The sequence below is a fragment of the Stegastes partitus genome, unplaced genomic scaffold, assembly GCF_000690725.1.
Source record: "Stegastes partitus isolate 25-593 unplaced genomic scaffold, Stegastes_partitus-1.0.2 Scaffold1574, whole genome shotgun sequence".
Taxonomy (NCBI): Eukaryota; Metazoa; Chordata; class Actinopteri; family Pomacentridae; genus Stegastes; species Stegastes partitus.
In genome coordinates, this window is record NW_007579305.1 from 131,949 (window position 1) to 158,940 (window position 26,992).

At 41.3% G+C, this 26,992-nt stretch overlaps 1 protein-coding gene across 1 annotated transcript; it reads left to right on the forward strand.

Annotated features, from left to right (window-relative positions):
* LOC103371383 (neural proliferation differentiation and control protein 1-like) lies at window positions 1-26,824 on the forward strand. Its single transcript, XM_008300693.1, has 9 exons — window positions 1-326; window positions 13,805-13,951; window positions 22,469-22,582; window positions 22,821-23,054; window positions 23,482-23,548; window positions 24,963-25,053; window positions 25,228-25,307; window positions 25,418-25,517; window positions 25,642-26,824. The coding sequence occupies exons 1-9, from the start codon at window positions 218-220 to the stop codon at window positions 25,711-25,713; spliced, it is 1,014 nt and encodes a 337-aa protein (XP_008298915.1). The 5' UTR covers window positions 1-217; the 3' UTR covers window positions 25,714-26,824.
* The last annotated feature ends 168 nt before the right edge of the window (window positions 26,825-26,992 follow it).

The following is a 26,992-nucleotide window of genomic DNA, read 5'->3' on the forward strand; positions in this document are numbered from 1 at the left end:
TATCTTTAGCACCGCCACGGATTACGGTGCGCAGTGTGTGGACGGACCCGGTGCTACCTGCTCGGATCGCTGCTGTGTCTCACCTTGCGCTGAAGCTTCCTTTCTATTGCTTTAAATAAAAACAAAAACGTACACAAAACACGACGAAAGGCGATGGGGGAATGACAACAACACCCGTCCCCGTCTTGCGGTTCTCCGTCCCCGAGAAGACCGAAGGATGCTGCTGCCGCTCTCCAGCCCGCGGAACGGACGCCAGCACCGGGCCTCGCCGCTGCTGCTCGCCGCGGTCCTGCTCTGCGTTGTCCCCGTCAGCGTTAGCCTCCCAGGTAAACACACGACACCGCACACAAACACCGAGCAGGAAGCCGTCTAGCCAGTTGTCCTAGGTCGTGTGAGCTTATCTTCAACTATCCCGGGACCGTGTCTCGTCAGGTACTGCAGCATCTGTCACCGACGAGCTGGTGTCAGGCAGAAACAACACGTTTTATTTGTTCTTTATTGCTGTTGTTTGTGGTGTCAGTTTTGTTGTTTTTTGCTAGCATGGATCATCCCATGAGTTCAGGTGGCTGTTTTTGGACAGGTTGAACAAGTGAGTGTAGGTGAGAGGACCAGGAAAAGAAAAGACAATGGTGAGAGAGAGAGAGAGAAAAAAAGCAAATTCCCTTCCTTGTCAACTGGCTCAATCCATTTCATTGTGTGGTGACGGTTTCATTTGATAATATTATATCAACCTTTCCCAAATTTACAGAAATAAGTCAAATTTATTGTGATTAATTAGTATATATATAAGAGAAAAAGGCTCAGAGATACTAGCAGCCACAAGATCCAACTCAGTTTTCCTGGGAAATGAAGCAACTTTTTGGATTTAATAATATATTTGGCTCTTTATAATTGATTTTAAGATCTTACTGCTCACTTTCGATCCGGGTCAGGACCCAAGCTACATGAATATGAGCCAGCCCGTGGCCCTAGATCCTCAGGTGAGGTGGCTGTTCCACGTCCAGGCCAAAATCTCAATGTGTCATTAGGGTCCTTCAGCTTTTTAATAACCTGGCTGAAGAGATAAGGCTTGTAGAATCAATGGATTATTTTAAATCACCTCTTCAACCCAATTTAATAGACTTGGTTTTATGTGTTGTTCTTTTTTTTATAGCTTTTTATGGATTTTTATTGCTTTTAAAGGCGCTAAATAGATAAATGTACAAACTACAAGTGTAATCAACGAAACCTTTTTATAAAAATAGGAATGAAATAACTGGTTTGCGCATACAGGAGCGTTTGATTGATGATGCAGGTGTATGTGTGTATGAGTGGGCCTCTACACGGTGATGGCTGCTGCTGACGTGTGCCGAGGAGATAATCTACTTCTCAGCTTAAATACAGAAAACCCGTGGGATAACCAACAGCTGGACCGTCACATTTAATCTTTAGCCTGTGTCTGAGACGCACACAGGCACTATACACTGACACTGAACATTTACTGCCTCGGCGTGGGAACAGATCTGTGTGACTTTTATAGGGGTTAATATAGTTGTTGTTTGTTTGTTTTTTTTCTTTCACCAAACGCAGACCTATCCACGCTGTCATCTCCCTGTTCCCCTCGGAGCACTGAAGTCTGAAAATTGTGAAATCAAAATGGTGTGTAGCATCAGTTCGCTCAAGCACAACAAAGGGGGCGGAAAGGCGATCTCAGTGACGCAGTGTCTGCTCTGTTTTTCCTTAATTTGAAAAGTCCCACATTTCACTTCCTCATGCATCAAAATCCTGCCCACATGAATGAGTTTTTGATGTTGTTACTTCTCTTAAAAATCAAAGTTTCTATGCGCTCACCTGAAATTTTTGAAATCTTCGTCCAACATGCAACATTCGCAGGTGTGATGTTTTAACTTAAGGCCTGTATTGTTTATAGGGCTGTACTGATCATTAAATTTAACTAACCATTCATTGACCTAGAAATAACTCGTGATTTCATTGTTCATTTTATACATTTATTAGTTTTACAGTAGTGGTATTATTGCCTTTGAACGACACCTATTAGCAGCAAATCCAACAAATCGCCTCCTCCGCTTTATTGTTCCTTCCTATTCCTTTTTAATTTGGCTTAAAACCAAAGTGTGCTCACAGCAGCGCGGTGGTGTTTGGCTCCACGAATAAATCCAGGATGTTAATTTCAATAAATGCTCATCAAAATGCTGTCAGTCGAACATTGGAAGTTAAACACCTCAGCAAAAAGATCTTGCAAAGCACAAGTGCAAATGGAGGAAACAGTGATTCAAACATGACATTTCTGTTAGTTTCAGCCAGCCGTTCTTATGCAGGTGAATGGAAACTGTTCTAACGATTATGCAAAATGTTTGCAGTCAGCTCAAATAGTTGCGATATAGAGGATTATTTCAGAATTGTGACAAGCCTAACTGATCATACAGTAGCTGTAAGTGATGTAGGATACATCTTGTAGCAGTTAAACCTTTTAAATACTAAATAATTTGCATGTTCGGGCTGCAAGGTGGCTCGGTGCCGTTGCCTTGCAGTGAGAAGGTCGCTGGTTTTCTGCGTGGAGTTTGCATGTTCTCCCCGTGCAGCGTGGGTTCTCTCCGGGTTCTCCGGCTTCCTCCCACAGTCCAAAAACATGCTGAGGTTAATTGTTGATTCTAAATTGTCTGTAGGTGTGAATGTTAGTGTGCTTGGTTGTCTGTCTCTAAGTGTAGCCCTGTGATAGACTGGTTACCTGTCCAGGTGAACCTGCCTTCACCCTGAGTCAGCTGGGATAGACTCCAGCCCCCCCGTGACCCTAGTGAGGATTACGTGGTGTATAGATGATGGATGGATTTGCATGTTCACAGTTTCTAGACTTCTCAATGAAGCATTTGAAAAAAAAAAACTTTCAACCAGTTAATTGCAATTTTTTTATGGTAAAAAACATATCGGACACAAAATATTAAACAAAGAAGAGTTGTCTATATATTCTCTGACATGTCTGGTGAGGATATATAGGTTGTTACAAAGATCATGGGTTTTGTAAAAGATGGAGAAGTCTCAGTACAATGAATCCTTCACTGTTTTTTTTTTTTTTACGTGTTCACGAAAAAATATGTTTGTTGTCACTTGCAGTCAAAGGATGTGACACGTTTTCAACACGACACCTGTTGCATTTGCAGCGCGCTCATACCAACGTGTGATAGTGCGGCAGTATGTGGGCTATTGTTCACGTATGTTGTGCTGAAATCACACGACGAGCCAAGATAACACGTTTTTTTTTTCTGTAATCTGCAATCAGTGATTGTATAATGTAGCCACACAGCAATTAAAGTCTAACTCACAGCACTTTCTAAGTAAATGATATTTAAAACATCAATACAAAAATATTGGAAGCGTCTGCTGTCTATAGAGCCTTAAAAATCACGTTCAGGATGGCAGCCAGTCGGGTTTCAGAGACATTTGGCTGCACTGCGATAAAGTAATCAGGTGGTTGATTCAGAAAACACTGACACATCATCATCATGTGTAAATATGCCAGAAAGCTTTCACTGAACATTGGGTTCTTGGGATGGAAGTAATCCAAGCTCTCCATTTAACCAATTGATTGCATAAACTATGTCTAGTCTGCTGGCCACGATGCAGAATTAATTACTTTAACATGCAGAAGTTGTTGTGTAATGCCAGCTCAGTGGGACGCGTTCAATTAGCAGCACAAGGAAAGTTGCTTTTTTTAAAATCTTTTTCCACTACAAAAATCTCTTAATTGCATATTGTTGCTGCTCTAATTTTAACATTTCACGTTTGAAACATCATCTTCGCTGCTCGTTATTCTAAATGAGCTCCATCATTGTTGTGCTCCCACGTTTAAATGCCAGGTTTGTCATTCACAAAACCCACATGATGTGATTATTATTCAGGCAGCCGCTGCCTCTGGCTTTTTCTTCCACCAGGATTAAGTTTTAACGATTCATATCTTTAGAGTCACACTCTATATCTCTCCCTCGCTTTCTCACACACACACACACACACACACACACACACACACACACACAGCTGCTAGCTTTAGTGTTTTTCAATCACCTTTTTTGCCCTGCAGCAAAATTAGTCATCTGTGTTATCGTGGGTATTAAAAGCAGTGAAAAGTCAGGTGGAACGACGCGTGTACGCTGCCAGGGGACATAAAAACAACTGAGTCGATGACCAGGTTCGTACACAACAACTCACGTCCTCGTAGGACTGGAGATTAAGCACAGCTTATGTGCACATGCGTTTTGATGCAATTAAAAGAACAGATATGCGTTGGATGACGTTTTTATTTCCTCCGGGTTCAAGAATCAATCTGGCCTTTAGATTCATTAGAGTCGTGTTCGAGAACGTGTGAACTGTGCTATGTCCAGACCTATCTATAGCAGCGCCACCTCTAAAAGGCTTTCACGGAAAATTACGCAGGCAGACTTCAGGAAATATCAGCAGTGACGATCTCCCTGGAATGAGGAACAAGGTCGTGGATTAACTAAAACTTCAACCTTTTTTTTTTTTCTCCACCAAAACTGTGGAGAAGTTAAGTGATAATGTCAGGTTACGATCATGATCATCTGTGATACTTGCCCAAATTAATATCCAGAGTCACATGGATGCCTTTGTAATAAGTATATTAATGTGTTATTCTATATGCAGCTACACGAGGAAGTAATTCAGAAAATGCAGTTTAAAGATATCAAGCGCTCCATCTGGTTTCAAATGGACCTGTCGTGTTGCTTGTTGTGCGGTCGGGGATGTCACATTGCCATCGTTTCACTCCTCATGGAAAGGGAATATTGCTGCGCAGTTGTACCACGGGTAACCATATTACTGAAATTACGCAACAGCCAGGAAATGCTTATCAGTAGTATCGATCTGCCTCATTGTGGTGGTCTTTGCTATCTCAAAGCGGACGTCTGAAAAATAAGTGGTCTGCCGAGGCTTTGCTGCAGTGGCTTCTTCAAACCACCGCTGTCTGCTTTCGCCTCACTTTCTCTCGGCTTCTTCGTACGAAAGCGCATACTGTTCACCACCAGACCTCTCCAGGAAATGAGAGGGCCACAATTAATCAACTTACAGAGCGCTTGCAAGACATTTGATCAAACCAGAGGCAGCGCAGTTTCAGCTGAAATAACCCACTGACTTTCACTGTTCTGTTACATGTGACTTTTATCACTCCTGCCTTGTATTAGAAATCAGAAAGAAAGAAAAAAAAAACATTTTTCTATGTCAGCAGGTTTGTGTGCACATTTGCACTTGTGCATAGCCACATCCTTACCGAGAACATCAGCATCCGTTTTACCTGGTTTAAATAGAAGCAGCTAACAATATCTGGTGCATGAGTGTCGGCGCTGACACTTCTTCCATCCTGCTCATGCCTACGTAACGCAGCAGGTACTTTTTTAATAATGACTGGAAATGTTTGCAAATGAAAGCTAATTTTGAACCAAAGCAGCCAAATCACTCTGGGGCGATAATTTCCACTAGTCAGTCTTAATATATATAATTCTGAGTAATACTTAGTTATTGAATCAGCCATGCAACACACAGCGATGACATAAAAGGAAACGCAAGAAGAGCTTTTATTCGCTGCCCACTCTGCCGCCGTATACATCCCTTTAACCTTTGTTCCGGTTGCTGTGGGGTGCGCTGCTCTTCTCCGCTCTAATAATAATGACATGGTAATTATCCCCTGTGTAATGGGTTAGACTCATCATTGTCTGACATGACAGAAGTTACGGCAGCAGAAAAGACAAATGACAGACGCGGGGAGAGATAAGCAGACGAGGCATGGCGACGTCGCAAGAATATGAAACAAAGCCTCGTTCCACCTCATTCTTCTGCGAGCTTACATTCCATCTTGGAAGAAATTCTTTGACTGTTTTTGATTCGCTTCCTTTGCACTTTTTCCCCTCTCTCTCTGTCTCCCCACATAACCGCCAGTGTATTTCCTGCCTCTGCCTTTTCCACAGTGGCTAATGTTTGTGTGTATGTATGAGATGGCACAGGAACAGATGCTCAGTCATGCCCCATTTTCCACCCAAACTTTTACATGCAGGAGTCATTGCATCTGATTACGGTGGGAAACTCAACACCTACGCCGCTCAGTACGCCCAAACTGATGACGTAGACAGTTTCCACTAATTTGTGATATCAATTTTGGCTTTCTGACGTTTTCGGAGTATTGAAGCGAGCAATCAGATGATGTGGCAGCATTTATCCGCTCTGTTGTTTCAGAGCTGAGATTAGAAATTGCCTTTGTGAAAATAAGGCTGAGTCAGACACCTATGCTTCACCCTGGGTCAAATCAGAGGCGGTTTCTCATTCAAGGCGGATGGCCGTCACATTACCGATTTTTCTCCACCGTCCTGTTCTTTGCTGAAACGGTATCATATAAATGTAATGATCAGATGATTGTTTTGTTTGCTGATTTTAGCACTCTTATACTGCTTTAGGGTTTTTCCTTGCTCAGAATATGTTTTTGGCAGGTAACTATTCACAATACTAAGTATGGTCAGTCCATGTACGATAAAGGTAATAAGATTTTCCTGGTATTTGATAAACAATGATGTATGTTTTGCTTGAGTAACTGAAACATCAATTTACAAAACAAAAAAATCTCAGTTTGTACCATTTTGGCACAAGTGATTTTCACCTCTTAACAAAAATTTCTCGATGCAGAAAAAAATCCCTTGGTTTTTATGGTTATTACTCATTTTAGTAATGCTTCATGCTGTTATTAAATTTGTGATAAGTTGAGTGTCTTATTTCTGGCTGCAAGGTGACGCAGTTGGTAGCACTGTTACCTTGCAGTAAGAAGGTTCACGTCCCGGTGAGGACACCCGGGATCTTTCTGGGTGGAGTCTCCATGTTCTCCCCGTGCAGCGTGGGTTCTCTCCGGGTTCTCCAGCTTCCTTACACAGTCCAGAAATATGCTGAGGTTAATTGGTGATCCTAAATTGTCCGTAGCTGTGAATGTGAGTGTGCTTGGTTGTCTGTCTCTAAGTGTAGCCCTGTGATAGACTGGTTATATAGACAAGATCAGCCGTCACAATGTATGGTTTATAATGTGACACCTAAAATGCCATATTTTTTTAGTATGCAAAATGGATAGCTGCATCAAACTGATTAAAAATGATATAAAAACAGCAATTGCAGCAATTAACAACAGTCTGTGCACCTGAATAGACAAACAATAGCAGGAGATAAAACAAAATCATGTCTAACAGTGTTCAGTGTTTCTGAAATTGACAAATTCATATTAGCTCCAGGCTCCTATCACTATATAATTAGTCTCCTAGCATACAATGGCAGGACTCGTCCCAGCTGATGCCAGTGAAAACAAACCACTAGAAACAGGTTGTGTGGCATTTGTTTGTTTTTGTCATTTGACAGCGAGGCATGGCGGACAAACAAAATAGAAACGCAAAAAGCCCCACACCAATGTACAAACACGGCGCACTCACTCGCACTTAATCCATGTGGAAATAAACACTGTGGTTACATATCAAGTGAAGAGTGCCGGGCAGAGCTCTTTAATGTTTCCACTTGATTTGGAGTGTTTGGCTTACATCCTGGCTGCTGTCGGAGGGTCAGGAAACGCACACAATGGGAGAGTACGACCCTCCTGACCCGCCAATTTCCTACTTCCTCTCACACACACACACACATTCAAATAAAATTGCAGATTTTGGTGACATTTGTTATTTCGCGTCTCCAGCTTGAAGGAGCAGAATTTAACGGCGACACGCACTCGCTCACGGTTTGTGAATTTGTGCGGTCGTGCCTCTACGTGTCGGTCTGTGAGTGTAGGTGTTTATCGGGCTGCCTCTCCTTTCTCTCTGGCAGAGCTGCTGCTGCGCACACAGCCTGGCAACAGCAGCAGCAGATGGTTAGTAAAGTCATTTTTCACTCGTTCCAAGGACTACTTTCTGAGTCCCTGAGTTACATAATGTTTTTTCACACCTCCTCTGTCTTAGCTGAGACCAAACGTCCCTGCAAGAAATCTGTTTTTTTTTTTTCCCTTGTTTTTCTTATGTCTCCATATCTTTGTCTGTTTCTTGTTTTGTATTTCTCTGCCTTTGACTCCTTGACTGAGCTCTCTAATTAGCGACAACACTGTGTGGGAGGCATGTTGACGCAAGGCCACCTCTTATGGCGACTTGACATTCACCTCTGCGACTCCTTTATTAAGCTGGTAAATAGATTTGAGCTGCTTTGTCATAGGATTATCACGATGAGCATCTTTATTTGTTCGTTACGAGTGTTTAGAGGCGTGCAGTATTGTGTGGGTCTTACTTTCTCTGGCATCAAAAGCGTAGTGTGGCATTGTAATTCTAAAGAAAAAAAGGTTGAAGCTGCTGCCGAATGGAAATGAATGCTGTTTAGATTTCACTGCGGTTCCTTCCTGATTTACACTTGCTTTGCTTTTCCTCACCCTCTTTTTTTTTTTCTCTCTCCCTGTTGCCAGCCTCACACATTCATAATGAAGCACATACAGTGTGTGATTGTGTATGTACGGCCGCTTGTGTGTGTGTGTGTGAGGAGAATAATTATCTGTATTCATGTGACTGCAGTAGGTTTCACCACATTAACTTCCCACATGATGAATAACAGATGAAGTGCTGACCAGAGTTGTTAAAATTCTAGCTGCATTATTATAATCAAGATATTTTTTTTTAAAGATATAGAACAAACTGCTTTATCACAACAAGGATTAAATATCTCTCTTTTTTAAAATCATAGACACTAGTGATTACAGACATTTCTAATTGTCTTTTTTTGTGCATGATGTATTGGGATCCAAAAATACAGTAAATGATTTGTCTTGTAATGCACTACAGTCGCATAAACATCTCTGTATGATCTTCTGTAGTAGTGAGATGCAGATAGATGACTACTGGGCGTCCTGAGTGATGGGACACGTGAGTGTAGTGTTGTGTGTGAATGTTAAAAAAGCTCCAAAGACTCTGGAGTGTGTTACAAGCTGAATAGTAAACTGCAGCATCCCAAGTTCATTCTGTCCAGGGACTTGCATTGTTTCCTGCTCCCCTCCTCGCTATTAACTGCCCCGCAAAGGCAAAAAATGGGAGGAAAAAAACTTTTAAAAGACTTAGCATACTGTCGATATCATCATATTTATTGTAGAGTTGCTGATTTTGGATTTATCTCGACTGTGGATTCAAGAATTTCTTCATCTTCTGGCAGCTTGCTGAGCGCTTGATTGACGTCCCTCATAGAAACGCTGATGTCACAATATATCAGAACTTCCTTTAGCTTAAAGCATGTGTGTGAGGATGTAAGTACCACAGCGGTGTGTTTGTTTTATTGCATAGCAAATTATAAGTGGTGTTTACAGGTATTAATGTATTTTTTTATGGCTCAGGACTGTTTTATCAGTTGTTAATCAAACCGTTTCCTCACATTTCATTGTCTTGGAACCTTAAATCTCTACAAAAATTGTCATGGCGATCCTTTAAGTAAAGATATTTCACTCTGAGCCAAAGTGGCAAACTGACTGACCGACATTTGCAGACGGGGTCGTGTTGTTTGATCTGTGATATGAGCGCAATCATCTGCACCTGATCCGGGCCTAAAAAGCCTTCGATCAAAGAGTGCGGTGGAATAATTCGATGGCAGGACTCGCGGGTGACATAAGGAAGATGAGAAAAGACAGGCAAGCAAGGACAGCTAATGAAAGGAGAAGCTTGAATGGGTTTTTAAGAGGCAGCAGGATGTTTTAGAAGAATCCAGCAGAGTTTTTTTTTGTATCTTAAACCTCGGTTTGGTATCATGAATGTGTTAAGGACAGCCGGGTACAGAGTTGTTAGGGGTGGCCTTGATTTTGAGATTTTGCACCGCAGCTCACTGAGATGATTTAATAACGTGCTTGCTCGTTCAGGCGTTATCGCGGCAATCACAACCTTTTATCGTAGTGCATTTATGAAGACAAAGGAGTTTCTGTGATTCATGGACTGTCTCCCACAAGGATGCAGAACAAACAGTGACATTACATCAGTGTAATTCCTGTAAATATGCCTCACTATTGAAAATGTCTTGACAACGTTGAAGGACACAAAAAAAAATGAATCTACATTTACGTTTGTGTGTAGGAGTAAGAATTAAAATGAAATGCAGTTTGGCAGAGAGTCACTTAAATAGTATACAGGGGGGCGAAAATAAGAGTGACTTATGAATTAAATGAAAAAACCAAGCCTTGCATAGTCACGTGGCATTCACAGAGATATGTACCCAAGAATTCACCCCGCTCATTCAATGAAGACGCAAACTCCTTATATAAAGTACCACAAGGACAGAACAAGTTATTTCTGTTAACGCTTTTTTTTCTTTCTCTAAGGTCATAGGTTGAAGGAAATCAGTAAGTACACGTGAGTAGATCAGGCGTCTGTAGGAAGATGAAAAGAAAGGCAGGAAACAGGTTTAAGTCATGACAACTGAGTGAACCAGACAACAAAAGCAGAATAATCCTGTAGGAATATAACGAAGCAGGAAAGGCAGCAATTTTCCCATAGAGGTGAGTGAGACGTTGCCGTACATGCAGTGGGAACAGAGAAGCAGCATGTTAGCTCTGCGGTAATCACATTAACTTAAATATTTGCGCTTCTGCTCGTAGCGATTAATAAATCATTCACTGTCAGCCACAGATGTTTCACAGGAATTAGAAAATGTGATTCCGCACCAGCAACCGTTCTGCATCTTTGGCACAAACAGAACACAAAACAAAGTTCTCAGATTACACGTGCGTCACTCCGGCTCTCCCTCCCTGCGGCGAACCAGTCGGTGACATCGATGTGGACATATGTACCCATCTGCCTGTTGTGTAGCCGTGGTCATGTGGAGGCTTTTCAAATGCATTTATGCTCGTCTTAGTGTTTGTTTTGCTGTCTCTGGTGTTTGCACAGCGTCGATATGTAAGATTTTCTTCATTATTGATTCTTTAGAGCCTTTAGTTCAGCAGTGTTCTTCAGGATTTCTTTCAAATTTCGGTTACAAAAGGTTTTTTTTTTATTGCTACAGGCATTTCAAACAAAAAATTGAATTGTAATTCTTTTCAACGTGCGGTCCTTTTCAGCACATCAGTAACAAACCTATACAAAGAAATCTATGGCCTTTGGGTTAAATCAGCTGCAGTGGGAATTTATAAAGATTACCTTGAGGCTGTGGATGAGTTTATCAAATACAGACCAAAGCAGTGTGTGAAAATGCACAGCGAAAGTTAAAAGCAGAGTGTAGGAGTAGAGAGAAATAAGTTGGACAAAGCTGCAGTTCTAAAGTTTGGAAAGAAGCGATGTGCATCACACTACATGCTGTGGGCGGAGGTAATTAATCCATGAAAGTACAAACTTATGAGAAGGCTGGAAAATCCATTCCTGGTGGTCGACTTTTATTTTAGGTAGTCTCACAAATAAGCTGAATAGTTGTCTAGTTTTGGTTTTCAGTGAGTCAATGGGTATCAATAAACCTCTTAACATTTATCCCTGTTCTACCAAAACGGTGTAAAGCTTGGATGCTTTTCTTTTTTTGGACTCTTATAATAAAAAATAGTCTGTGGCACGTAGTGATTCATAAAATATGTTTGCCTGTGGATGACAGAAAAGGTAAGAAACTACTGTTTTGCTGTGTACACACTTCTATTACAAAGCAAGGAGCTGCTGCTGATGTGCTACTGGCATCTTAAAACGCTTTACGCTGTTTGAATTATGAGCCTTTGTGATGATTCATGAAGGGCAAATGCCATTAATATACAGCAACAGAACTGTCACTTGCAGGGCTCCAGACTACCTTTTTCACTGGTGGCACCTGTGAGACCAACTTTGTCATTTGGTCGCACCTCCCACCTGGTCACAGGCAAAACGTGACTTGCTGAACATTTTATTATCGATAGACTATAATTTACCGATGTCCCACATTGCAGGCTGCCCTAGCTGCTGTTGATATCTGTGGTGGTGCTCAGACAGGTGTGCGACCTAAAATGACATTAAAAAGAGTTCACTGGGGCGTTCTAATGTCAGATTTGTCAAAGATGAAACTGGGTGAATCGCAAATGTGGCCATATTGGTCGCAGTCTGGAGCCCTGAACTGGGTAAACACACTAAACATACATACAGTTGAAACCAGACATTTACATCCACTGTATAAAAAGACATAAAACCTTTTATTTCTCACTGTTTGATGTTAAATCAGACTAAACTTTTCCTGTTTCAGGTCAGTTAGGATTACCAAAATTATTTCTATTTGCTAAATGCCAGAATAATGAGAGAGAGAATTTTTTATTACTTCCTTCAAAGTCAAAACTTTACAAGTTTACTGGCTGATGTCTTGAGATGTTTCTGAATATTTCCACATAACCTTCTTTCCTCATGATGCCATCCATTTTGTGAAGTGCACCAGTTCCTCCTGCAGCAGAACACCCCACAACATGATGCTGCCACCGCCGTGCTTCGCAGCTGGGATGGTGTTCTCAGGCTTGCAAGCTTCCCCCTTTCTCTTCCAACTGTAACGATGGTCATTATGGAAAAGTTTAATCACATTTAATGTCAGACAGTGAGACAAAAAAAGGTTTTGTGTCTTTTTACACAGTGTATGTAAACTTGTGGTTTCAGCTGTATGTTTGTGGACATGGGTACCGAAGTGTCCTCTGCTCCTCTTCAATCTGCACATCATCTCTACAATACTCTCTGTGCACATGTGCTCCTTTGATATCTCCCATCTTTCCTGATGTTACCTCGTTGCCATAGAGGTAATTGACATTTCTCCTCCAGTCATCTCCTGTCATGTGTAGTTTTCTTCTCTTCCGTTAAAGTTGAAAATAATCGATTCCAAGAAGCATTCGCAATTTTTTATTTTATTTTTTTTGCTGTGCTTGTATTTTATTGCGTCTGAGTATCGTTTGAAGCAGTAGGTAGCTTTAATATCTATTCAAAAGTTATATAAAAATCATCTATTTGATCTTTCATGACCTCTTTTTTTATGCAGCGCGCTGATGTGTGACACTACAGACTTGACCAGCTCCGACCTTTTATCCTTCCAGAGAAAAACACAGAATTCATCCCCTCTCCTCCCGCCTTATATCACTTCGTGCCTCTTATGCCGGCGGTAACACCCACTGTGCTGTTCACCTTTAGCTCGCCCTCGGTGCAGCACTGCTGGCCTCATTATCTGCTCTGATAGCCTCCCAGTGCTCCACTTGCCCTCTGCTACCAAACACACCTGCTGCGGTTCTGTGACCCACTGCCTTCCTTTGTTTGCCTCGAAAACCTGTGTGTGTGTGTGTTTCTGTGTATTTATCTAAATTCCGCTCCGGCAAAATAGAAGTAATGGGGTCAAGCGATTATCTAACCTGATTGTGAAAGAGCAGCGATAGATCACTCTTTACTTTGGTGTAACCTTATTTCGGCTGACGAGCGGGTGGGGCTCACCGCTCTGCAAAATGTGGGAAATTATGTGTAAAAACTTTCCTGTCGATGTTCGAAATTCTCATCCTCTTTGGTGCACTAATGAGGTTCCGGCGAACACGAGAGCCATTTTCAAAAACCCGATGAAGACCTGATGTAACTCTGACGTCAGTAGACGCCATGTTCTAGGTCAGGTGCTTTATTTCTGAAAAGAGACACATCCACTAAAAAGAGGAGTACCGGTTCAAAAGTGTATTGTATTCCGAGCATTCAACGAAGCAGCTGTTTTTTTTTCTTCCACTGCCTCATTAAAAGCATCATTACTGCATCACAGTATAATGTGATAAAACTTGTTGTTTCCTCTCTCTGCCTCCGTCTCTCTGTTTCAGCTCACAGTCGGTGCCCCAGCCCCATAGAATGTGCCCAGCAAAGGCGCCGCTTCTGCCAGCCTGGCTCTTCCTACTGTGGTCCCTGCATGTCCCCGTTGCAAGAGAACGAGGAAGGACGCTGTGTCCTGATGAGGCACCGTCAACATGGTACGAAGGAAACAAGCGCACACATGACCCCACACTCACAAACTCTGCTTTTTATTGAGCACGTTTACAGCAGAAATTAGAACTTAGTAGATGCCTTTTCTTGTACCTGAGACAAAAATAAAACAGAAAGAAGGCAAATCAGAGAAGATATCCTTCTGCATTTACGTCGCAAGGTTCTCAGGCTCGGTTCTCGTTGGTTCTTCGATTAATTTCTTTAAAATACATCAAATGAAAAATAGGTTCATTCATTGTTAATTATTTTTCAATTACTTCAGACTCAGTATTCTAATTTTCTATTCTGTGTTTTGTGCTTGAGATTGGACTGTCGCAGCCACATTATGTATGTAAATATGCCACACCATATGTTAGTGAAGAGCAAAAAAAAAAAAAACAGGTCCAAGGTTGTGGCGAGATTCAAAACAACCTGAATGCTATAATAAGCTGATGACAGTTTAGCGCGGTTTGTTTTTGCCCCACAGTGAACAAGATGACTATTTATGACATTCTGCACTACTTGTTAAGCAGTAATAAAATAAAATATTGTCATTTTTTAGCCGTACATTCATTTATTGATCCATTCATTAGGCTACATTTGTGAGTGTGCGTGCATGCAGACAAAAGGTTAGAAGTCTGTTTAATCTGAACATTACCAGTAAAAATCACAAATATATAAGTCTCCAAACCCTCCCAGAATAGCGTAGCCTATGAATTATTGCACGGTCAGATGTATAACATACATAATGCAGCTGCGTGGCTGGCTGTACGCTCCCCCAGGCGCTACTGGTACGGTCCAAGCACAAGGGCGAAACACACAACTTGAAAATAAGAATAATTGGGAATATCTGAGATAATAAACCAAACATGACGATTTAAATATTAAGCTGAGAGATCATCTATTTGTGGAGTAGCAAATACAACGGATAATGAAGTTTTAAACCCATTTTTCACTTGATTCATGCTGACGGTAAGAAGTGAATCCTGGTTCTTTGCAGACTTACATTGAATAACGCTATAAAGAAATGCAGGACAATGATAATGGGTTTGTTTTCTTCTCTTCCTTTTGCCTTTTAAATCAGTGAACTTAAAGAGCACCTCTGGTTTGGTTTTGGTTATATATTCTTGTGATTTTTTAAAAATAGTTTAACTCTGGTGTGCTTAAAAGCAATTAGCTGATTAATCAATCATTTGTTTTCATTTCAAAGAAATATAAAGCTAAGAGACATTTCTAAAGGCAAACTGATTAATTGATGAAGTAAATGACCGCTGTTAGTCATACATGTCACGAACACACAGTGGTACATGATCTGTGTGTTCAAGTTAAACCACAGAAATGATTAAGCTTGACACGAGTACATTAAAGTCTGATGAATAACCAGGTTGTGCTTATTGTAATTACATCCTCAGTTCCAGTTACGACGAAATGACATCCTCAACAATTGCTCCTCACTGGATGTAAACATATTATCAGCGTGCATGTAAATCCACCGACTGACTCGCCTTTCCTCAACATCTTCATTTCACATGTATTCTCTGCCAATGCGTCTATTCTCTCCAGTTGTTGCCTCCTCTCTGTACACCCTTCATGGTCCTTGCTCTTCCCTCCTTCTCTCCCACCCATATATCTGACAACCATGGTGCAGTCTGAGCCTCTTTCTTTCTCTTTTTTTTTTTTTTTTTTTTTTAATCCGCCCCTGCCCCTGCTGTGTCTGCAGCACACACATGCATCGCCCCCGCACTGGCGGCCTTAATCACTGAGATGACATGCATCTCCCTCTCTCTCCGTTGCCCTTCATCTCCATCACTGAATCCAATATCACTCAATGAAAGAGCCAAGCTGCGAAAATAAATCTTATTTTTCTGATTTCCAAGGCATGGCATTGCAATGCTGGCACGCACACCGTGTTTCAAGAAGGCGATACAGAAATTAGCGGAGGAAAAAAAAAGGGTAAACATTTTGTGTATATTTTAGCAAGCTGGCTTGCTTCAGCGCGAATATGCGTGTGTTTGCAACCAAGTGTTTTTTAATTTCTCTTGTTGGGCACATGTGGGTTCTCTGAAGGATTAATAATTTAGATGGGCTTACGTCAGAAGAGGATCCAGTTCAAACTTGGCTCAAATTATTGGCGGCAGCATCCGAGAGAGAAGCAAACATGAGAAGGAGACGAGAGTCAGGACGTATCGCAGAGAAAGGTCACATCACGCAGAAGGAGAAAGGACTTTTTGCAGTGCACTCACATAATGATACGGGCTGAACAGTTTTTAGTATTTCAGCGTTGGCTAGGATTTTTATTTCTGTGATGCGGTTATGCGTGCACGTGTACATGGTGTTATAAAGCCAGTGCACCACAGGCCTTTAAGCTCCCTCAAGTGGTTACATAAACCCCCGAGAGACCACAGAGCGTTCACATGGGAGTCTCGTTTTCACTCCGAGCACACATGCATGTACACACGAACGCTGGCAAAAATGTTAAAACGAACTGATGAAATTATGGCAATTTCATTATTTCGCTCTGAGTATGCAGCGTTGGGTTTATTCGGTTTGTCAGGGGCAGCGCAATTCTCTTAATGCATCAAAACACAACAAAGAGCTTCAGTCCAGATGCTGCTTTGGTTGTTTGGCAGCGTCACTGACCGCAAACTGCACCTCGGAAGTCACACTGTTGTCGCTTCAAAGCAAATATGACGGCTGTTGTTGTTTGTTTTTTTTAGGGCTAAATAACTGATGATCTGAAATTTGAGCGCGCATACGGAAGCGAGACAAAACTGAAATTCTGTTTCTATTTTTATCTGCTTTTCTACCGCTCTTTAGAATAACCACAGTGATATGATAAAGCACTATTTCAAGGTTACATGTACTGGAACAAACAGAAGCTTCAGTAGCTGTGATGTTATAAATATATGCTGGAAAAAATGCACAATTTAACCGAGCAGCCTGGATTTCTCCGAGTACGTATGCATGAAAGCAGCAGTATGCATCAATGTCTACGTAATTCATTTGACCAAAGAGCTGTACAGCTGATCCAAGGTACTGCTGCCATCCTCGTCTTAGAACACTCAGGATTGTAGCTCATCCCCTACTTTGCCTTCAGCAAGTTGCATCAGATTCAAATCCATGGATGTAGCGTATAAGGCTACTATAGGTCTATAAGGCCTTTACACTGCTGGCTGCTTAATGAGGCTGTCAGTTCATTAGATATTAGGCTCTTGTTTTGTTCACTGTCCTTTTATTTTGTGTTGCATTTGTCACACATTACACACAAATTCACTATAATAAGTGCAAAAAACGTAATGCATTTTATTATAACTCGGTCATCAGAATAATTGTATTGCTGCAGTATTAATAATTACAGATGGCAGGGATGGTATTTAACTTTTACTTCCCTGAAATTTCATTCTTCTTAGTCCCGTTATTACTGTGATTATCTTCCCATTTCAGTCACATGTATTACTGCGAGACAAACCGATTCTCCTCTTCTGCTTAATCACGCACTTCTTTGGCCTCGCATATGCGGATCTGTTCTTGTGATGCTGCTGCAGGTTTACTTGGAAAATCGCTGGGTTCGTGATCTAAAATGTCTGATATTTGGCGCAGTCAGCCCAGCCTGGATGAGCAAGCACACTCGGTGAACAAGCGAAGCGGGCGGCACTTTTTATTGCACGTGGAACCTGCCTGTGTTTGACATGGAGGCGTGCGCTGCCATCGGTAAACACACAGTATACCTCCAAGCCATGTCCTTTTGTCACAACGAGACACGATGTGCATTCTTCATACGTGTATCTTCTAATTGTGTATGTTTAAAAGGCCGGGCCGTTTGACAGGGGTGGACTGGGGTATTTTCATAGTTCTTTCTGTTTGTCCTCCTCAGATTCTCTCCCACTCTTTATCTCGTGCATGTACATTTATTACATATATCCCACTATATGTAAACCCCCCAACATCTGAACGTGTCGGCTTCACGTTTGAATGAGCACCGCGGTCACTCTTCTGTAAAAGTCGTGATCTTAGACCTAGTAACATTTACATATCACCGTCACTTCAGCGCAAGTCTGAAATGCACGCAGTCGCCGTAATTGATAAGCACGTAGAAGATAACGACGCATTGACTGTCCATATGAAGAGTGTTGCATGTACCACGGCTCTCTGCATCACCGTCATGGGTCTGTTCCAGTGAAGCAATGAGGAACATTAATGTGAAAGTGACCCACATGTTTGTCTGAATGAAAATATGTCACCTAAACACACTGATGAAGCCACAAATATCAGGTATGACATGTCTGAAAAAGGCTGAAAGAACTGTTTCTTTCCCCTCTTGTGCTCAAATGTTTGTCTCTTTATATTATGAAATCTAGAATAAAGCAGTGAAAAACAAAAAAGACCAAGGCCCACTGAAAGCTGACGTGCAACACGAGCAAATATCCTGCAGCAGTTCAGTTTGGTAACATGAAAACTAAACTAATGGGAAAAGATTCAACAGTTTTAGGCTCACTAACAATGACAGAAATGCTTTTTACACCCTGAAAACAACAGAATGAACTGCTATCTAATGCATTTTACCGCTGAAATGAATCAACATCTGATGGTCTTTTTCATGATTGTTGATGTTAATCCCAACATTTACACAACTTCCACTAGAAACCAATCGGCTAAACAGTTCCAACCTAACATTTATCGTCGACTGTTTTTCTTGTGCGGTGACTCATTAGAGCTGTCAACAGTGTGTATAAGAAAGCGATCGCTTTTGCAACTTTTACCCTTTAAACACCTGCTGTCAACAGATATTACACTTACCTTTTAAAAATAAAGTGAGTAACAAACTGAAAGTGTGGAAGACGCTGAAGTTCACAGAAATATCAGGTTGGCTGTTAGATAACAGAGTTTTCATCTGGTGTTGCAGGGAAACTTTACCGTTAATGTTCTGCTTTTGTAGATTTGCTGATCGACTCCTAGGCAGTACAAGGTTGTGATGTGTTTAGCAGTAAACATCTGATTTCTATGAGAAAAAATCAGAATGTTTTATTGCAAACTTTTTCAGGTTGTAGGTGTATTTGTGTGGTTTTTTTAAACTTTGGATAAAAGACAGGTGGGACTATTTATTTGGTTCAAATATCGCTGGTCAGATTTCGTGCACTGACTCAAAGCTGTGCGCTCAGCTGTGACTAACTTTTTATAGCAGGCGGGAAGAAGGTGACTCACTGGCACAGTTATAAGGTACACAATCTAACCGACTGAGGAATTTCATTGGCAGGTTGACATCTTTACTGTGTACCACTCCCTCATGCTAAAACAGACTTAGTAAATAGTAGATTCTGATTAAACTGGGGCTCCGTCTTCTCAAACTGACTTCCTTGTTTCATCCAAACACTCGATAAAGGGCAGGGAAATTAACTTTTTCTTTGCTGTCAAATCAGCTAAGAGTTTAAAGAATCTGTTAGCAGCCTGATCTGTAGTCTGTCTTTGTCCATGTGTTAAATGTTCCACTAGATGGCAGCAGGACACATCGAGTACGGATCAATAATGTGTGCTGGCTGTGAGAGGAGGCCACTCTGCTCACTTCCAACTTCTCCCTTTAAGCACTGTTTCATACTAAGACTGTATTTTGTTGTAACACTGACACGATTAGTTCATTGACTCATGATTTGACACCTAATAAGTTAATTTGTTGTTGTTTTTTGCTGCTTATTTTTGCATCTTGGAGCAATTTATCATTCGTCTAGTCACCACTTTGGACTCTTGTAATTTGTGATGGAGGTTTCACATTTTAAATATTAAACAAATTTGGTTTTTCATCAAAATAACAATGAACAGATTACACAGAAATGTAAAATATCTATATGCAGGCAGCTGTGTTTGCTGATCATCACCTTATAGTGCTATACCAGATGCTATGTCCTGTATGTTTGCCTGTTTATTTGGGATTTCTGCCAAGTTTGGGTTCAAAATATTGCAAGATCCTCGCGGTATACTTTCTAAAGATACACAAAGCCTTATCTGAAAGTATTTACATTCTTTAGAGATTATTTCTGTTAGTTTAGCGTCGAGATACGAGGCACAATCACATCGTGGCACATTTTGCGAGCGAGTGGCAAATAAAGTGACTAATCCGATAAGTCAATTTGATTTAGATGTTTATAAGGTGGAAGGAGGTGGGAGGAAGTGTGTGTGTGTGCACGTGTGGTTTGAGGGGGGAGGGAGGAAGAAATGCGAATGGTTTTTAAGTGGGAAAAGAAAACAGCACGTATGCGTGTGACCCACAGTCCCTGTTGAGATGTTTAGTGTTTGTTTGTTGTACCCAACCGGCCCCCTGGGAGCTCTCAAGAGGTTATGGGTCATTATCAAGCCGGTGACAAAACTCTCTTCTACAAGGAGAGGTGTGCATGCTTAGTGAGCGTGTGACAATCCACACACATCCACTGTTTTTATGTGAATGATCAGCTTCGGCCGATGTGGAAGAGATTCTGAGGATTCCTCCTTAAATAAATAATAGTCACCCTTTTTTTTTTTTTTAAACATTTTGCTGCAGATTTTTAGTTAAAAAAACATTTGAAACACCACCGACAAACCTGTATCACCACACACTCCTGGCGAGCGCACAGGCACAGTTGGTGCTCTCAACCACCTGCAAAGTACAGATGGTGCATCCCGCCTCCACAGACACCTGCTATGGAGTGCACTAAATGGCCATTAGTGGAGGGGGGTAAGAAAATAACAAAGCAGTCAGTGAAAGTGCTGGCATGTCATATCATACACATTAGCTCAGCCAGATGGCCGGCCTTCTGGAGTGACAGCACCACCGTAATCATTAATGCGGTGTAGGTGTAATAACACATTTGTTTAGCTCGACTTACTGGCGTTGGTCATTTATTTTATCGCACCGGTTTTAACGTGAATGTCATAGAAAACAACTGCTCATGTGTTGGAGATCCTGAGGTTCCTGTCTTATAAACTTTTTGAAGTCCCAAGCGGTTGCCGTGTCAGTAGCTCTGTGTGCAAACACCCATAATCTGATATTTGATATACAGCGGGCAAACTTTATAGAGGGGAAATAACACTTTGATTACCTCCATTAGCACTGAGCTATGGGCTCCATTGTGAAAGTAGCAAGTGAAGCCCAGCGAAGCCCAGGTTTGGCTGATTGCTGCGGCCCCCCGCGGTGCTTCCTCCTCTGGCCACACACACACACCGTCGGCCCTGGTCGCCCTGGAGACCTCGGCAGCCTTTGAGGAATGTGGCTCACTGTCTGGCCTGAAGGGCTCTTAACAACAGTTTTAGTATTGTCTCCTTTTTTTACCAGTCCCCCAAACAAACAACACACATGGGCACACTCCCCGTTCGTCACTTCAGAGGCGAGATCCCCAAAACGCATGTAAATTCATGAACGCATGCTTAAACCACATGCATGGACTCTCTCTCTCTCTCTGTTTGCCTCTCATGTACACAACAACAGAGACAAAAGCAGGGAAGCTTCAAAACTCTGTTTTCCAAACTTGGAAAACTTCAGGCTTTTTTGTGGCATGAGCTTGGATGATGCATAATGAGTCAGTCGGTTAAATGTTGAACTATTTTGATTATAGTTGAATTTTGCGTCGTCCAGTTACTCAGCTGTGATGATTTGCTGCTTCTCGACATCTAATGCAGCAGTAAAGACAGTAATCCATGTCTCACCTCACAGCTGTTTGTTTTTAAAAGTCAAATTAATTCATTTTATAGATAATAATCTCCTTTTAGAGAAACTTAACAGCTGGAGATTAAAATGTGGTGAAGCTGCTCATCAACATGCTGACCTCAGTCAAAGGTGTTTGGCTTTGGTAACTCTGCTTGTTAGATATATATATAGGAAAAGTTCATGTTCAAAAACAGATAACTTATTTTTTGTTGTTTGCTTGAGATGATATCAATCAAACTGAAGCTGAGTGGATTTGACTCAGTAGAAACCACAAAAACAGAGATAGCTTAAGTTTGATATCATCTCCGGGAGACGATGGAAAAGTGGGTTCTCTGAAGGTTTGTGAAGGCGGAGTTCTCTGTTTTTGCAAATGAACTCTTCACATGAAGTTACTGTCAATGGATACCAACTGATTTGTTATTTTTATATTCAGTGGTGGAAGAGGTATTTAGATTTTTTACTTGAGTAAAAGTGCCAATACAGCGATGTAAAGTCACTCCTGTACAAGTAGAATAAAAGCACTTTGGTATCAACAGCTGCTCTATATACTATTTTATACACAGGAACACCAGATCAATCTGTTATTAAAGGTTGATGTTTTTGCTTTTTCTCTGATCTTTGATTGAAATGAAACCACGTGGGAGGTTTAGGAAGGAAATGTACTTAGCTACTCTCCACCTTTGGCTCTATGAATGAACTGAAGGCTTGTATTTACTATACAAAGCCTTAAATCTCGGTGTGTTTGTCAGAGCTTTGTATTCATCCTGGACTTGTTGGACTTATAAAGCCATTTTTTTTCTCTCTCTTCCATAATGTAATTTCATGACCATTTCAATCTTTGTCTGTTCTTCAGGTAAAATGACCTCCTACACTGACCTGGATGAAGAGATCGATTTCCTTCACTCTGTCATTGCGAAACAGGAAGTGTCACAGATGAAAACACCAAAAAAGCAATCCAAACATCCTGGTAAGACACCTGCAGCAGAAGCACCGGAATAATATATGAGTAGCAAAGATATTATTTCCTGTCTTTCAAGTAGAGGTTTGTGTTTACTTTAACTTTTTTTTCCAGTATAGACAGTGTTTTTTATTTTATTTTATATTTTCTAATATCTTCTGATCATTTGCTTGTACCATATAATCTGTTTTTCCTTCATTTTAACCTTTTTATTATACCCTTTGTGTGTTCCTCCCTCTCTCTCCAGCTGCCATCACCTCCCAAACAGATGTTAAGAACAGCAAGACAGATGCCTCCAAACACCAACAGCCGAACCAGTTGAGGCTCTTAGCTGAAACCCAGCAGACAACCACTGCAGCCCCACGCCCCTCACTTACCACCACCCCCAACACCCCCACCCCACAGCCCAGAGTTACAGGGGCCGGGGGCCGAGGTGGGCCCATAGCCGTGCCAACACCCAAGAACGACAACATTATCGTCAGTGAGTACGAGTTCCTGCCCTCGGCACGCACCAGCAGCTGTAACGGCTATTTGTGTGACCCGCAAAGTGAAAACCACTGTATACCCGATGGTGGGAAATGCAGGTTTCTGGTACAGGATAAGGGTGTAACCAGATTCAGTTCACAGTCGGGTTTGTTTTGAATCTCATTTCTCACCGAGCAGCTTGATATCTCGTGGTTGGAAGGTTGGAAGTTTGCCAGCTAAAGTGTTATCACCTTGTTTCCTGTGTATACCAAGAGATTCATAGATAGTTCTGCTCCAGTGTGTCTCATTTCAGTGTTAAGACCACGACAAGTTGAGCAAATGAGCTGAAGTGTATGCATAATAAATGTCTAGCTAGTCTTCAGGCCGCCACCTGAGGACTCATCTTCACCTCTAACAATCCCTGTGTGTTCTTTTTTTGTCAGTCATCATCTCGCTGTGTGTGGTCGTGGGCACCGTGGCAGTGAGCGTGGCGACTATCTGTTACATCAAGTACGTATGAACACAGAAAAATCAAAAGCAATGCAAGAACAAGACAGAATATTTAGTTTTTTTGTTGCTGAGCAAAGTGAACTATATCATTGTTGGTATAGTTATAACATGGCGTAGGTGTGGGTGCCTTGTTTCATGAGTAGCTGCACAATACACCAGGTAATTCTAGCTAAAATATGAATTAAAAAAAACACACTTTACGGTTTTGCAGTCAGTTAAGTGGAACTAAAGTGACAACGAGTCAAAACATAATTACATATATTTTGCAAAATATATTTCTTTTAATCAAAAGTGTTTTAAAAAGTCCTCTTAAAAGTACGTTATGAGTTTACAATTGAGTTTAATGGGTTTGACGTGTAAATGGGAGGGTGCATCACATCCTGGTTGAAGAGTGACTCGACTGTATTTTAAGTTGATGTGAACACGAATATGTTCTTCTTTTAATATGCCTCACTTCTGCTATATTTACAAGGAGTGTCCACACTACTGTAGCATTTTAGGACCAAGGCTGCTGACTTTGTCGTCTTTTTTAGCAGCTGTTGTGCAGTTAAGGAATTGGTACTTTTCACTGTTCTCTTCACTCTTTTCTACAAATAAGCGCTACGTCAGCATCCGAATGCTGATTCCTGATACGGTCGTCTGGACACATCTTGTTTGAAATCGCATTAGCGTGGTAGGAAAGCTTTTTAAGCTAGTACAAGATAAATTAGTTTTAATTAATTAGTTTAATTACTGAAAGCAAAACGACATCAGCAGAAATAAAGTGTAGCGCCGCTGTTTGATTTTGTTGCACCCCATAGAAGAGGTGGAATACATCTAATTAAAAGACATGGGAATTTTAAACCTGTGACACTTTCATAGACTGCACCAGGCTCAGATGCATAACTTAGGAGCTTTTATTACCCTCTTTTATTTCGTTATGGGTTGGCGTTAGTTAAAACCCTCATTTAAACCGTATTGATTTCCCTCCACTCGCCCTCATCGGCCTGAACACGGGCCAAGTGAAAACTCTGCTCTTGTGTTTTTAATGATTTCGGCCTCGATCATACGTTTTCTAAAAGCCTCATGGTGCGACCGGTTTGAATGATTTTAAAATACAAATACCACTGCTACAATAGCAGGGCCAGTTTCACGGTATGCTAAAATCTTTTTGTGACTGTGGAAGCACAACTAATGCTTGTGAGCTTCAGTGTTTTATGGTAAAAATGTAGGTGAATGTTGAGGGGTTGGGTAAAAAACAAACAAAGAATCCCACACATCACTAGAACTCATTTTAATAAACACATACGATCCTTTCACACGGGTTTAAAATCAAACCAAACTTTGCTGTGAGCTTAAAGGATGTTTCAATGCCAGAAGCAGGAACCCGCCCTTGGTTGTTCAGGAAACTCATGAATCACGATGCCCCCCACAGGTTGCAGAGAGAATCACGTCTTGCGGAGAAGGTGGATTACCCTGCCTTCGGAGGGGTGAGCGCGCCTCCTCCCCCAGCCAATGGCACTATGGTGAGCGCACGTCTCTTCCTTTGCCCAACTGCAAAAGCCTGTTTTGTTTCCATTTCTCACTTCTTCTTCTTCTTCTGCGCTAACCGCAAGATGTGCGAGTGTGTGCCCCCGTGCAACGAGGCTTCTGTTTTTCAATGTGTCACCCACACTTCCTTCTTCTGTTTCGGTTTTCAGATGGGAGATAAAACTCTGGCCCAAAGTGCTCAGATGTATCACTATCAGCATCAAAAACAGCAGATGCTCTCAATGGGAAAGTATGTTTTTTTTTCCTGTTTTATCTGCTACTCTCTCTTTACGCTTACCATCCAACATGTTCCTCTCACCCTGTTACACTCTTAACCTGAGTATCTTGTTTTTGCTTCAGCCACAAACCTGAACCGAAAGGCCATGAGAACGAGGTCACATCAGATGAAGAAGAAGTGGGAGGAGACTTCACAGTATACGAGTGCCCCGGACTCGCACCGGTGGGTAGACACACACACACACACACACACACACACACACACACACACACACACACACACGCTCTTATCATTTCTAATGCAAATGCAGTGACTGATAGTGAATTTTCTCCCCTCCCCTTTACAGACTGGAGAGATGGAAGTGAAGAACCCTCTGTTTGATGACTCAACTATAAATTATCAGGGGAATCAAAAGTGAATGCTGAACACTTTACAGATGTACACACACACACACACACACACACACACACACACACAGAGGCACACAAGCCATTTTTTCCCTGTAAGAAACCTCTTAAACTCACACTGCATGCATGGAAATGAAGGATTGTGGCAGAGGATGAGGTGATAAAAAAATGATTGTTTTCTCGTCCGCCCCCTTTACCGTGTCTGCTCCTGTGCAGCTTTTAACGCGACAAACGTACGTCGGATCCCTTTGTTAATTTATTCCCATCACTTGGTTTGGACCAACCCTGTCTTTTAATGTAAGATTTTAAGTCCTGCTGGAAATGCCCCCCAATTGGTGTTTGTCCTGTTTAAATGTCAAACGCTAAGTTACGACCTGCTCCTCCACCTTTGTTACTGTCCTACATTTCTGCAGCTGTTTCCAAAGAATGTGATACAACAACCGAATTATGTACCACACAGACACATGTAAGCTACAAAAAAAAGAAATTAATAAAAAAAAAATAGGTGCACTCCCTTGTTTTGTCATGCAAAACTGGTGGCAAAACCGCATTCCTACCACGTGTCCAGGAAATATTGAATATCAGACCTCTGTGAAACCTCTGTAAAAAAAAAAAACTCCCCTCATGCAAGACAAGGTTTAGCATTTAAAAAAAAAATGTTACCGCTGGTGTTGCTAATTTTATTTCTTGTCACATAAGCTGCACTTAAAGGTTTTAAGATTATTAGAATATACAGTAGATATATTAAACATAGATGAAAAACGAAGTACTCGATGATGTCTGTTGCATGGTTTGATTGTACTGTGTTTGAATCATGGCAATGCATTGATGAATTATCCTGCCTCCTGTATATATGCATCCTGTTGCTGCAGGAGGAATGTCTAAGTGGCTTCTGAGCACTTGAAATTTTGGAGTCGGGCTACACAGATGGACGCGTAGTTGGTAAATGTCACTATCTTGTATCGTCCTCTTTTTTCCTCCCCATCTGTCCTCTTATCGGCCCCGAGTTAACATTGTGCTGAACAATGTACATACAAAGAGTGATGGTGTTCACTTTTTATAGATATTTGTACATGCAAACTAAAGATTGGAATTAAAACTTTTTACCACATGTGAAAAAAATCTTTATTTGGACGTTTATTTTCGTGCAAGTCGTTGTATTCATTTATTGATAGGATTTTTTTGTATTTTATTTTACATAAAGTGCCTTTTTTGGGTTTTATTGTTGTAGAAATGAGGGAGGAAAGACACAATACAGGAACTTGCCCAGATTCAAATTCACATAATTAA

What these genes read in the sequence shown, in the direction of transcription:
- LOC103371383 (XM_008300693.1), top strand. Translation starts at nt 218, where the DNA reads ATGCTGCTGCCGCTCTCCAGCCCGCGGAACGGACGCCAGCACCGGGCC. An exon ending in CAGATGCTCTCAATGGGAAA is followed by an intron (nt 25,308 to 25,417) that starts GTATGTTTTTTT and finishes TTTTTGCTTCAG; the next exon opens with CCACAAACCTGAACCGAAAG. An exon ending in AGTGCCCCGGACTCGCACCG is followed by an intron (nt 25,518 to 25,641) that starts GTGGGTAGACAC and finishes TCCCCTTTACAG; the next exon opens with ACTGGAGAGATGGAAGTGAA.